At 36.7% G+C, this 13,339-nt stretch overlaps 1 protein-coding gene across 1 annotated transcript in view; it reads right to left on the bottom strand.

The window, feature by feature from the left end:
• LOC126094937 (1-phosphatidylinositol 4,5-bisphosphate phosphodiesterase-like) overlaps nt 1–13,339 on the bottom strand; it is a 524,263-nt gene that overhangs the window by 197,569 nt on the left and 313,355 nt on the right. The window contains exon 13 of the mRNA XM_049909585.1: nt 9,516–9,666. Within this exon, the coding sequence (XP_049765542.1) occupies nt 9,516–9,666 (151 nt within the window). The remainder of the gene's footprint in view (nt 1–9,515; nt 9,667–13,339) is intronic.

Genomic DNA, 13,339 nt, shown 5'->3' with positions numbered 1-13,339 from the left:
TGCGAGATGAGATAGTGAACACTACTGAAACGGCAAGGAAAAGGAAAATGAACTTTGACAAGAACTTAAAGAGAGTGTCTGAATACAAGATCGGAAACAAAGTTTTATTGAGGATGTACCCCAGTCTTCATTACTAAAGAAGATGAACAGAAAGTGGCAAAGACTGTATACAGGGTATAATGTCTCATGCAGCAGTCTCTCCGCGATATTTTCAGAAATTTTATAAATTATATCTCAGTACATATCTCGAAATATCTCTTCTTATCTTACTAATTATCAATGCAAAGTTGTTTCAAGGCCAATTATTCCTTGGAGCGTCTATTTACTCCATGGAATAGCTTCTCTGCTATCTATGTTTTCTCTTATGAAAAGAATGAGGGAATGCTTGCCGATTAGTCGTGAAAGAAGGAGGATGTATATGTATGTATTGTTGAGCTAGTCGCCATCTTGATGAGATTCAGTATGAGAAGGAATTTAATACATGAACTAAACTAAAGTAAGTGTGTTTGCGTATTATTTAACTGATTATTATTGACAGTGTCTGCTTACTACACTGTGTTGCACGGGATCAGTGGGGAACGTCTGATTTACACTGGATGAACCTGCCATTTTGTATGCTCAAGATATCCAGTTACTTCAAATAAATAGGCTAACACGGTCTTACCAGCAGATCTCCGGTCTTCCCCATGTGATCACTGAAAGTTAATAATTATTACAAATGTTTTCAGGAGATCGACTGACAATTTTCGTCGCACCGAGACTTCGAAATGGCTTCACTGCCCTATGGAATTTAAGTTAAGCTCAATTTAATAAGGATAGAACAGTATTGAACTGTGTGAATGTGATAAGCCTGCTTTGTGAATGAAAATTCCCTTAACATACGCATGTTTTTACTATCCTGATCGGTGAAGCTAAATCAGGCCGGTGTGAGAGAGGTTTTTAAATTTTAGATCCCACAAAAAAAAAAAAAAAAAAAAAAAAAAAAAAAATATATATATATATATATATATATATATATATATATATATATATATATATATATATATGTTGCATGTGCATGAGAGAAAAGAAGACGAGGCCTGTTCCAGAAGTCACAATTTCGCCACAACCTACGAGAACATCGTTCAGGCCAGTCAATATACAATTAAATTTTTGTAGATAGAAATTTAGAATAACTATTTAAATGTCTATCGGTCTGAATCAGATTGATTGAGTGACTGTTGGGTTATACTTTAGATAGGAAGTGTTTATTATAAGTGAGTATTATGCAAAGTTTAGGTCAGTGACATTATGAACTCAGATGTGAGTGACTTTATATATTTGTTGTTCTGTGTATTAATGGTTCTTACTAGGGCGGCTTATAAAATGGCAATGCAACAGCAGAGCGAATCACAATAGCCCTCAGCTGTTTCTGAGGTTAGTGAAACATTAGATGCTAGCTTAACTGAAGTAGTGCCTAGCAGCAGCATTAGTCAGGCCCCACAACAAAGGTTAAGTGTTTCGATGTCATCTGAGCAGGACGAAATAAACCCATTGACTGTAATCATGCAGCAGTTAACACTGTTAGCCAAAAATGTAACAGACTTAACTAAAGCACAAATAGAGACTAAAAGGGAATTAACTAAAGCACAAATAGAGACTAAAAGGGAATTAACTAAAGCGCAAATAGAGACTAAAAGGGAAATGAATGAACAATTAGCAGCCAATCAAGTGAAAGTCCAGGAGCAATTAGAAGCTAATCAAGCGGAATTAAATAATAAATTAGTAGAGAGTTTTCAGAAACTTGATGATAAATTAAATAAAACTGTGGAAGAATTGAAAATTCAGAATGAAAAGACAGAATTAAAATTAGCTGCTCAAATTGAGCAAGTCACTCAGCAATTTAATGAAAATGTGAAGAAGTTACACCAAGTATGTTGCTACTAAGCTTGATACTATTAAAGAGCAGGTCGAGTCAATCCCACAGATAGTTCAAGCACAAGAACAGATGCAATGTTCTATGGCGGTAATTCTGGTATTAGTTGAACTTCAAGATGAATTAAAGCAACAAGTAAATGAGATGTCAGCAGATATGCAGGATTTGAGACAATCACAAGACAAGATCCCGAAGAACATCCAAAATTTGGTTAAATCCATAAATAACATAAAGGAGAGACAAGACAAGGTTGATCATAAGGTAAACATTCTCGCGGGAAAATTCTCGCAGTTAAGTTTGGAAAGGCAAAGCATTTCTTCAGACAATATTGAACATACGGTCAGAGCAGCTATACAATCTATGACCAAGAGTTCTGAAGAAAATTTATTTAATAAAGGTTTTCGAGAAGCCAGAGAACAACTAGGCGAAGAACTTAAACAACGGAAAGAAAACATTGAGAGATCTTTAAATCTATCTCAAGAAGATTTGTGTTCCACGCAAGGAAATGAACCCGTAACAAGGTCTATCAATGAAGCTACATTATTTAACTGATCAAGTACAGACAGGGACATTAATGCACACACTCGTTTTTGCAATCAACATCAATCACAACACTATGAGGGTAGTCATAATGACTGTAATTGTAAAAGCAATACTGAGGAGAAAATGCTGAGGCAATGTCAATTCCAGATCTACAACCCAGACAAGAAAAATGTTCATCCCATAGTGTTTACAAGAAGTTTTAGGGGAGTATTGCCGAAAAATTGGAGTGCGTGGCAAAAGGATAGTTTCGTGACTGGTTATATTCAGGGGTCAGGAGCTATATGGGCATCTGATATGATATCAACTTGGTACACATATGAAGATTTTGAATGAGCATTTTTATCCAAATACTGGTCTGAAGGAGTACAAGAACGTTTAAGGCAGGAGGTATTATACCCGGAACCTTTTTCCTTTTCACGTGGGTCTTTAAAGAAATACTTTGAGAAATATATAAACAAATCGTGGTATTGGGATAAGCCTATGCCTCTACAAGACATGATTGGCATATTAAAATCTCAACTTCTGGCCAGCATCAGAAATAGAATGCTGTATATTAATGAGCATGACCTTGACTCTTTCATGACTACGCTTGACACTATAGGTATGATCGAGGAAGACGAACATTGGCCAAGACAACTGGTTATGCAGAGGAGAGCGATTGAGGCGCCAAACGCAAACCGGAACGGGAACGGATTTAATAATTATTATTCTAGGAATAGTCAGAGATTCAACGGAAACAATTGCAATGGAAATGGAAATTTCAATAACAGTGCTGCGAGGGGCAGATTCAGAGACAATCGAACAGGTCGCAGATACAACCCAATGTTTGGAAATGCAAGAGATTATCAGAACCAGCAGTCTTCAAATAATAATAATGCGTACAGAAATTCTGACCCTCGATTTGAAGCAAATAACACAACCAGTCATCAACAACAACCAGTCATAACAGAAGTAGTAGATGATTCAAGAGGAAATAATAATCGACATTTAAACTGAAGAGGGCCGCTTTATGCTCCGTAAAGTCGGCCGGGGAATACAAAAGGGGCAAACCTGTTTTAAACGAAATTAATTCCATGGCAATGTTGAGATATAATGAAGGTGAATTAATGACAGATAAATTGACGAGAGACTTAGAGGCCTGTGTAGTCGAAGATAAAAGGGTTCCTGTGTCTGAGATCATCACAGAAGTGGGAGGAATTTTAACCAATGTTGTATTGGACACAGCTTCATCTACAGATGTAGTATCCGGAACTTTGTTTCACAGAATTGGTAAAATTAAGAAAATCCCTATCCTACCAGTACAAAATTGCCGAGTTATAGGTGCAGTGGGAGCAAAATCCCGGAACGTCAAGATACAAACGCTTATAGAGATAAAATTGGGAAATGTAGCTAAACAATGCACATTCCTTGTAGTGGAAAAGTTGTTAGTAGATTGTATTCTTGGCATTGGAACTTTGTAAGCCTGCAATTGCAAGTTGGACTTGGTAGAAGGAAAGGTGCATTTTAAAATCGAAGATCAATTTGTTACACTGATCTTACTGAGAAAGGAGGCAGTGTATGAGCGATATTTCCGTGGTGCTGCTGTGCAGTTGATTTGTGCTGAAAATAATAATATGTACCGACTACCGATCAAGTCAATTCAAGTAGAGGATTTCAGACAAACAGTCGAACAGAAGATTGCTGAGTCAGATTGCCTAACGGATAGTCAGAGGGAACAATTATTCAATATATTAACAGAATATGAGTCAGTTTTCAATGAAAAGCCTGGAATTATTAGAGGATATGTTTGCGCATTACAGATTAAGCCCCATAAGACATTTTGCCGCACACACTATCCCATTCCCTGGCGATGAAAACAACCAGTTCAAAAAGAGATACAAAAAATGTTAAACTGGAATCTTATTGAACCGTCGAACAGCCCATATTGTTCTCCGTTGCTTGTTGTACCAAAGCCAGGAGGAAAAGTTTGATTGGTATTAGATGCAAGGGAAATTAACAAAATTATAGTACCTGTGCGCACACATCCGAAGAACGTCGATGAGTTAATACAGAAATTTCAAGATGTATCCTATTTAACCAGTATTGATTTGAGAAGTTCGTTCTGGCAAGTCCAGTTAGACAAGGACTCAAGAAAATATACTGCTTTATATATGGATGGAGAAGCTATCAGTTCAAGGTCATTCTGTTTGGTCTCAATATCAGCTCTGGAGTTTTTATTTCTGCGTTGGACTATGCCCTAGGACCAGATCTACATAGTCGAATAACAAATTTTGTGGACGAGCTATTAATTTCCTCTAAAACTTGGGAGGAACATGTACAACTTATTATGAGGATTTTTGCTGTGTTCAAACAAACTGGTATAACTGCAAATCTAAAAAAATCCCAATTTTCTCTACAGAGAATTAAATTCTTAGGACATATGATTAATGCAAAAGGCATTCTTCCAACAGAAGCGTAGATTAGAGTGATAAAAAATTTTCCAACTCCAAGAAACAGAAGACAACAGACGGCTTTATCAGCTTGGCTTCATTTTTTTGTCGATTTATTAAAACTCAAGCAATGAACTCAGAAGCACTAAGCTGACTCCTGAAAAAAGATGTACCATGGCAATGGTCTAATGATTGTGAAAAGGCTTTTTGTGAAATTAAGGATCAACTGATAAATGCTCCGTTATTATACCACCCTGATATGAATGTCGGATTCTGTTTAGCCACTGATTCATCAGATGTGGGATTAGGATCTTGTTTATTTCCAATTAGGTACATCGATGGTGTAAAAACCTTTTGTCCAATTGCGTTTGCTAGCAGAGTTTTATCCACCTATGAAAGAGCATATACCACTACGGAATTGGAAGCTTTAGCAGTTATTTGGTCTTTGAAAAGGTTTAATTATTATGTATATGGCTCAAGGATAGCCATTTATTGTGACCACCAATCACTAGCCTTTTTTCAAACTTGTAAGTTGCTGCATCCTCGCTTGTCAAGGTGGATGCTGGCGCTGCAAGAATATCAGTTTCAAATTATTCATGTAGCCGGAAAAGAAAATATTATAGCTGACGCATTGTCAAGATCTCCAGAAGGAATAACACCTGAACTGGATGTAAATAACAAGGCAGAATTTCCAGTGCTTCTTCTTCAAGAAAATAATTACAAGTTATATTATATTCATTTATGTAAGACAATGGCTCAGCTTCAGAAGAAGGATCGACAATGGAATACTATAATACGACAATTCAATCAACAAAATCCTACGGTCAATTTGGAATACTACCGGCTTGTGAATAATATTTTATTTTTTAAATCTGGGAAGGCTGAGAATCCAAAGTGGTGTGTCTGCATACCCGAAGAATATGAAGAACGATTAATGTGGTTTACACTTTTGACCTGGGGTCATGTTGGTGTTGTAAAGTGTGCTAATAAGATTAGATATTATTGTTACTTCCCAAATATAAGGCGAAAAGTGCACAAAGTCATACAGAAATGTATTCCCTGTCAAAAGACTAAGCCGGATAACAAGGGAAATAAAATTGCGCTTCACTCAGTAATACCTGAAGCACCAAGATCGCTTATATCATGTGATATTTGTGGACCACTTCCTAGAGCCAGAGGTGGTGTTAAGTACATTATTTGATTCTGTGATGTGTTTAAAAAACATGTTAAACTATATCCTATAAAATCAGCAACTGCAAGAGCTGCCACAGTAAAGTTTGTAAATGACTACATTCCTCATGCAGGGATTCCAAAATCTATAATCTCTGACAATGCGAAGATATTTACTGGATATTTATGGAGAAAATTAGTATCACAACTAGGAATAAAACAGATATTTACATCTTGCTATCATCCACAAGGGAATTTAATTGAACGGGTTTTTCGAGAACTAAACAGATTTATGAGAACTTACTGTCATGATAAACAAACTACCTGGATAAACTATTTGACCGAGTTTGAGCAGATTTATAATAATTTACCTCATAGTTATACAAACTTTACTCTGAATGAACTGATGTTCAGAGACAATGAAAGAAACTTTTGGGTAAATAACTTGCTTAAACTCGAGGACACCAAAATGTCATGGGAAGAAAAAAATTCGCAATGCTCTCATTAATATTATGGAGAAAGCAAGACAGTGAAAGGAAATCCATGACAGAAACATCAAACGGATTCAGACTTTCAATATCAGACAGAAAATTCTTTTAAGAAGACACATCAAGTCATCAAGGTTGAAGAAGACCATCAGAAAATGGAATCTAATTTATACAGGTCCATATATAATAGTTGATATACCAAATCCTGGTGTGTATTTATTAGCATATCTGCATTCTGGAAGAATAAAAGGATTATTTCCCCATGTAGACCTAAAGAGGTACTTTTAAGGAAAGGGTTTCAAACTAAACGAAAAGTCTGTATGAAGTATTTGGGTGTTTTTTTTAAAAAAAAAAAAAAAGAAATGAAGTGCAAAGGACAGTATGCCTCAGTTACTGTGATAGGTTAAATGACAGCATGCCAAGCATCTGTGATAGTTTAATGAACAGTAAGTGATTGCTTCTGTGATACTATAGGAATATTTAGAAAAATAAGTGGAACTGTAGCTATTGCTGCTGTGAAGACTTACGGATTATCTGTCTACACGATGATCACCAAAGAAGCTTGTGCATGTGAAATAATATACATTCAGGGAGTGTTAATCTCCAGTGAGAATAAGTTTACTGAAACTATATGATCGAATACGGCACTTGTGTGTGAAGTTAGTGTTTGTAAACTGAGAGTTCATAGGAGAACAAATGAACCGCGTTAGGAAATTAGAATCGATTGCTACTGTCCACAGACATAAAGACTTGCTGTTTTTTTTTTTTTTTTTTTTTTTTTTTTTTTTTTTTTTTTTTTTTTTGCGCAAGCTAAATTCTATTCAAGAGAATTTAATTAACTAGCTTAGTGTGTGTTTATAAAATTAGAGTTAATAAGAAAGTTCTTCATTGAATTTGTAATAATGTGTCATTTTCCAGTTGGATTTGTTTATTGTTATATTGCATTCATATATGTTCATGAGAAAATGCGGCATTTGGAGTATAAAAGAGAAAAATTTCATCGTCAATAAATACTAACAAAGATTAATTTCAGCTGGAGAGGTCATGCAGCAAGACTTAATTAAACGTTCTCTTTCAGCAAAATTTCATTTTAATCATGTATGAGTAAGATATAATTTTTTTTGGAAATTGTCTCAAATAATAAAGTTTTGTACATTCTGACATGCTATCCACATTCGTACTTGAAACCAAATTAGGAAAGATTCAGATCTACTTCCACCTGGAAAAGCCAATGAAAAAAAAAAATTAATTAAAACCAGGATTAGAACCTTTTGGCTTACTCAAGAAGATGGATGAAATTATCCATGTTTTCAAAATTGTTTTCCGATCTGGAGTTGTGATATTGTGCAACTACAGTATCGATTAAGACACCTAGGTGTGGAAAGTATAAGACGAATGGATTTTCCCATTCCTCAGATGGAAGATTGGATGGATCAGGTCCATATTTGAGTTAAAAATGAATCTGGAGAAATTTGACTAACCCTTCTCTTCAAGGAATCTTTAATAGTTGACCATTCCTTAGAAGAATTTCGATTGTTTCATGCCACAATCCTGAGTACCTGTTCCTGAGGTTCCTTCTGGTCTCTCAAATCCGTTACCTCTCCTGTCCAGTACACCAATGCGACGCCTGTCCTCCGTGCCGTGTCCCATGCTCCTGTTCGATCTGTGCAACTACAGTATCGATTAAGACACCTAGGTGTGGAAAGTATAAGACAAATGGATTTTCCCATTCCTCAGATGGAAGATTGGATGGATCAGGTCCATATTTGAGTTAAAAATGAATCTGGAGAAATTCGACTAACCCTTCTCTTCCAGGAATCTTTAATAGTTGACCATTCCTTAGACGAATTTTGATTGTTTCATGCCACAATCCTGAGTACCTGTTCCTGAGGTTCCTTCTGGTCTCTCAAATCCGTTACATCTCCTGTCCGGTATGCCAATGCGACACCTGTCCTCCGTGCCGTGTTCCTGTTCGATCAGTTTCACCGCAGTTCAGCAAGACATCGATGAAGAAAATGTTTCAGAAGATTGTAAAAAATTTGCATGTGTAAAGATTTTTTTTTTTTTTTTTTTGGCTATGAGGCATACTTTATCTTTCCTTTGAATTCTAGAATACCTCGCAAATTTCTAAATTATTCTGTCTTTCCTATCATCTGTGATACCTAGTTGGGGTCTAAGCCTCCAGGGGAAAAGGTAAATTTTTTCCTTTTCTCCTCCTTTTTTTCCCCCTAAGGTAAGTCTTTCCGCTCCCGGGATTGGAATGACTCCTTACCCTCTCCCTTAAAACCCACATCCTTTTGTCTTTCCCTCTCCTTCCCTCTTTCCTGATGAAGCAATGGTTGGTTGCGAATGCTTGAATTTTGTGTGTATGTTTGTGTTTTTTGTGTGTCTATCGACCTGCCAGCACTTTCGTTTGGTAAGTCACATCATCTTTGTTTTTAGACATATTTTTCCCACGTGGAATGTTCCCCTCTATTATATTCATAAAGTAATTAAACATATTTATTCAAGAAAGAAATGGTCAAGTACACAAACTTATGGAAGTAGCAAATAACAAGAATGCCAGAAAGGTAATATTATGAAAAGGATATGCTGCTCACCATAAAGTGGAGATTTTGAGATGCAGACATGTTCGCGCACAGACGTGCACATAGGCACACACACGCGCACACACACACACACACACACACACACACACACACACACACACACACACACACAAGCCCACAGTCTCTGGCTCCTGAGGCCAGATTGTAAGACTGAATGAAAAGTCCCCTCAGAACTATAACTCAAAACAAGGAAGAAGTAAGATTTGTTAGCCAAAGAAAAGATGGACAGAGTTAAATACTGAGTGTGTAACAAACTAGAGATGGTTTCACACTTGATATTGTTGCTGATGATGATTATTTTGACTGTGGTATTCAGAGAAAAGATAAATGTTAATGTTATGCAATAAATTTAATCTCTTACCCTCAGCAACATAAAATCCCTGGAATTTGACTGGTTGAGTGTAGTTCACCATGGATGAGAGCCATGGATGAATCTTATTTGTTGATGGTGGATACTTCACGGGGCTGGGGATGTCTCCATTCTCCTGTGTAGCATCATACCCGGGAACATCCTATGATCATTTAGAAGTAGTGTCAATCAAAATCAAGGCTTGTTATAGTTACATGTGAAGCAAAAAGATGCCAAAATGTGCTTGGCAGATCTGTACACCTGCTATAAACTACAAAACTCTCCATGTCACTGGTATGGCCCCCACAAACAGCCAGGAGAGAGCATGGCACCAGCTCCTTATGAAGTCTCATGAAACCTAACGATTCATCAATATCAGGATCATCAAATGTGGATGGTATTGCAGACTCGGACAGGTGGAGAAATCAGTTGTGATGACGCACATACTATGTGAGATGGACAACGTACACAAGCTGCGACATGGACATTGATTAAAACAGAGATCTAGGAATTGTAGAATAAACTTCTTTTATTTGTCAATTATTTCAAAACATATGGTCCTTAGAGTACTGGTTTCAGTCAGCAATGACTATCTTCAGAACTATTTTATAACATGTCCTAATATAGTAAATATATAGTAGCATTGTCACAAAATATACACAATGATGATGATAAGCTTATTTTCTGATGACCCCACTATGGCTTTATTATATTAGGGCATGTTCTAAAACAGATCTGAAGATGGTCATTGCTGACAGAAACCGGTATGGTAGTCTAAGGACCAAATACTTTGTGAACATTGACAGAAATAAAAGAAATTTATTCTTGAGATCAATAAAATTCTGAAACACATAGGAGCTTGCTGTGGAGAAGAACTACCATGTCCATTTGTTCAAGGAAGCCATTAAAGTTCACAAACATAATAATTTTAACATGTAGCAAGCCTCAAGATAAACTGATTCTGGATTCCTGCACTGCAATGAATGACCATTGCAAGTAACAATGTAGAAGCTACAATGGTACCGACCAGAGAAATGCTTACTGTAGATGTTAGTGCAAAGAGTGCATACAACCCCCACCCATGGCTACGAGTCCAGTCCAGTCTACCACCACCAATGCAAGGCGAATCTTTGAGAATGCAAGACCCTCGAGATGTTGAAATGTCAGAGAAATCATTAAAGAAACAATGGCCAAAGAGTCTGAGATGAAAGCTAACAGGTAATACATTAACAGGTGGTCAAAAAAGCTTTGTAAACAAATTAAAAACATAATTTTTGTGATAATTAAAACTTTATGACAACCAATTATATAACAGTTATACCAAGCACATGATGACTTATCAAAAATGCCTTCCTTTTATTGCCATTAATAATGACACCATGTAAGAAATTATTCACTTTTTCTCAAATATCCACTTAAATGTGTGTGACACCTTCTTTTGTCCACTGACCTTATTGCATGAAAATGAAGGTAAGAAAGAATCTTATATGAGATGCACGCATATACAGGGTGTAGCTTAATGTAATTTTTGTAAGCCAATTTGAGGTAGCATATTGAGGTAGTGAGTAGAGATGATCAGTTTGATGTGGGACCTCAAATTGGCCTACAAGAACTACGTAAACTGCAGCGCATGCAAATTGAGTGAGTCTCTCAACATTCTCGCATTGTCTTTGCACAAACCACTAGTTCTAGAGAAAAGAATAAATATGACTTTTTGTAAGAAATTTAATATAGTTTAATTTTGCACTGAGACATGTTTTCACTGGAGGGTGTGGTTTTCAAGTTATTCAAGAAAAACATACATAAGTGATATTAAATGTGTTCTATCTCGGAACCATTCGAAATAGTGCATATGTCCATATGAAATTTTTTGTTCAGAATCACTAATATTATGACCCCTCAAAGAAGGTACCTTTCCTCCTGACTTACCCTGTATACTGTACCATGAAATGTAATGTGAACTATCGTATGTCAGCAACTTGCTAGTGTGATATTTCAGAGCTTAGTCTACTGGCCATCTTCATCTATATCTATAACCTGAAAAACCACCATGAACTGCATGACAGAGCATATGTTCCATTGTAGCAATTAGTAGGGTTTCTTCCTGCTCCATTTGCATATGCGGAATGGGAAGAAAGATTGTTTGAATACCTCTGCATAATTATTCTAATCTAGTCCTCGCTATTCCAATGTGAGCAACACATATGGAGCTGCAGTGTATTCCTACAGTCATCATTTCAAGCCTGTTCATTAAACCTCATTAATAAACTTTCTGGGGATAGTTTATATATTCAAGAATCTGCAAGTTCAGTTTCTTCAGCATCCTGTATCACTTCCCTGTGGGCCAAACAAACCTGTGATAATTCGTGCTGCCATTCTCTGTATATGTTCAATATCCCCCATTAGTCCAATTTAGTACAGATCCCACACAGGTCTTCCTGTGTGTACTGATGGAAATACTCTGAGGTTCCCTATTTAAGACCCCACCTGTGCATGTGTGGTGTACTTGGATGTTGCTGCGCTAGTGGTAGTTAAGCTAATGTGCTTCTGCTGTAAAGCTCTCTGAGTGCCCTTTGTTGTAGAAGCTCAGTTTATCAATATCACATCGATTATCTTAATTTAATTAAAATTGGAGAATGACATCAGCTTTGCAGAGCACTAAGTTTTCCAGCATCAGTAATACATGAGGCATCCAACTGGAAACCACTGACCCACACAGTCACATTTCCATGATTCTTTAATGATGGCATTCCAAAAATTCTAAGTATGAGACGTTATTTTTGTTTCATTGTAATTCAACAAATACCATTATAAATACAGTGCTCATCAGTAGTAGATTTGCTGCCTTGGAGGAGAGGTCTATCCTGCTGGTGCTCCAGAATGTGCGATTAGCAGTTTTAAAATCAAAAGTACTGTTATGTTACATTTTGATGACACATTTATAGTTTGGCCTTATGGTTTGTGCAGTCTCTGAGAGATCCTTCAAAATATTAATTCATTAATATGGAGATGGAGAAAGAAGGTTGTCTGCCAATTAAAACTGTGTGTCAGATTGGGACTCGAACTTGGGGCCTTTTCATAGTTTCCAAGTTAAAGTCCCAGCCCTTTACATAGTTTTAATCTACCATGCAATTTCAAATCAATGCGCAGTCCACTGTAGAATGAAAATTCACTCTGGAAAGTTGTTTGTCATTCATAGGTGTCTTAGTGTGATATAAAAGAGATGGCACATTTGGTCATTTGGTGTATCCACACCCCTAACACAGACCTGTATATAAAGTCTACAAGTTGCCACCATACTGCAATGGCAATGAGCATTCTCAAATATCTCAATTCACTAATCCCCTACCATCTCAGATACTTATAACCTTCAGGTAGATTTGGAACACCTTCAAACTGTGTCCATTGAAAATGGATATTCATCTCATAAGGTAAATAGAGCACTACAGATGTACAGATGGCAGAACAAGGAAGAGGGCAAAAATAGGCAGGGAACTAAGTTTAAGGTGGTCTTTCATCTTCCATTTAAAATCTTGGTGCTTTTGGCACTCATGAAAAGTGACCCAGAACTGCACTTGGTGGGGACTTAAGGGTTCTGTGTGATCACAGCAGGTCTTGTAGAGGACAACACATGCACACTGTTTAGGAGCACACAGTAGAGCAGCAATGGCGTACTCATCTCCTCCGCACAAGCTAGTCTGTTTTTGCCAAATGCTATATTTCACTGGTCATTTGAAGAATTACAATGAAATGAAAATTTTGATCCGTACTTGAAACTTCTGTAATTCCATCATTAAGGAATCAGTAGAAATATGACTGTCTGAGGAACTTATCAA

This window comes from Schistocerca cancellata, chromosome 8, assembly GCF_023864275.1.
Source record: "Schistocerca cancellata isolate TAMUIC-IGC-003103 chromosome 8, iqSchCanc2.1, whole genome shotgun sequence".
Lineage (NCBI taxonomy): Eukaryota > Metazoa > Arthropoda > Insecta > Orthoptera > Acrididae > Schistocerca > Schistocerca cancellata.
Note: the sequence above shows the minus strand (reverse complement) of the source record. Positions and strands in the feature narration are given on the sequence as shown.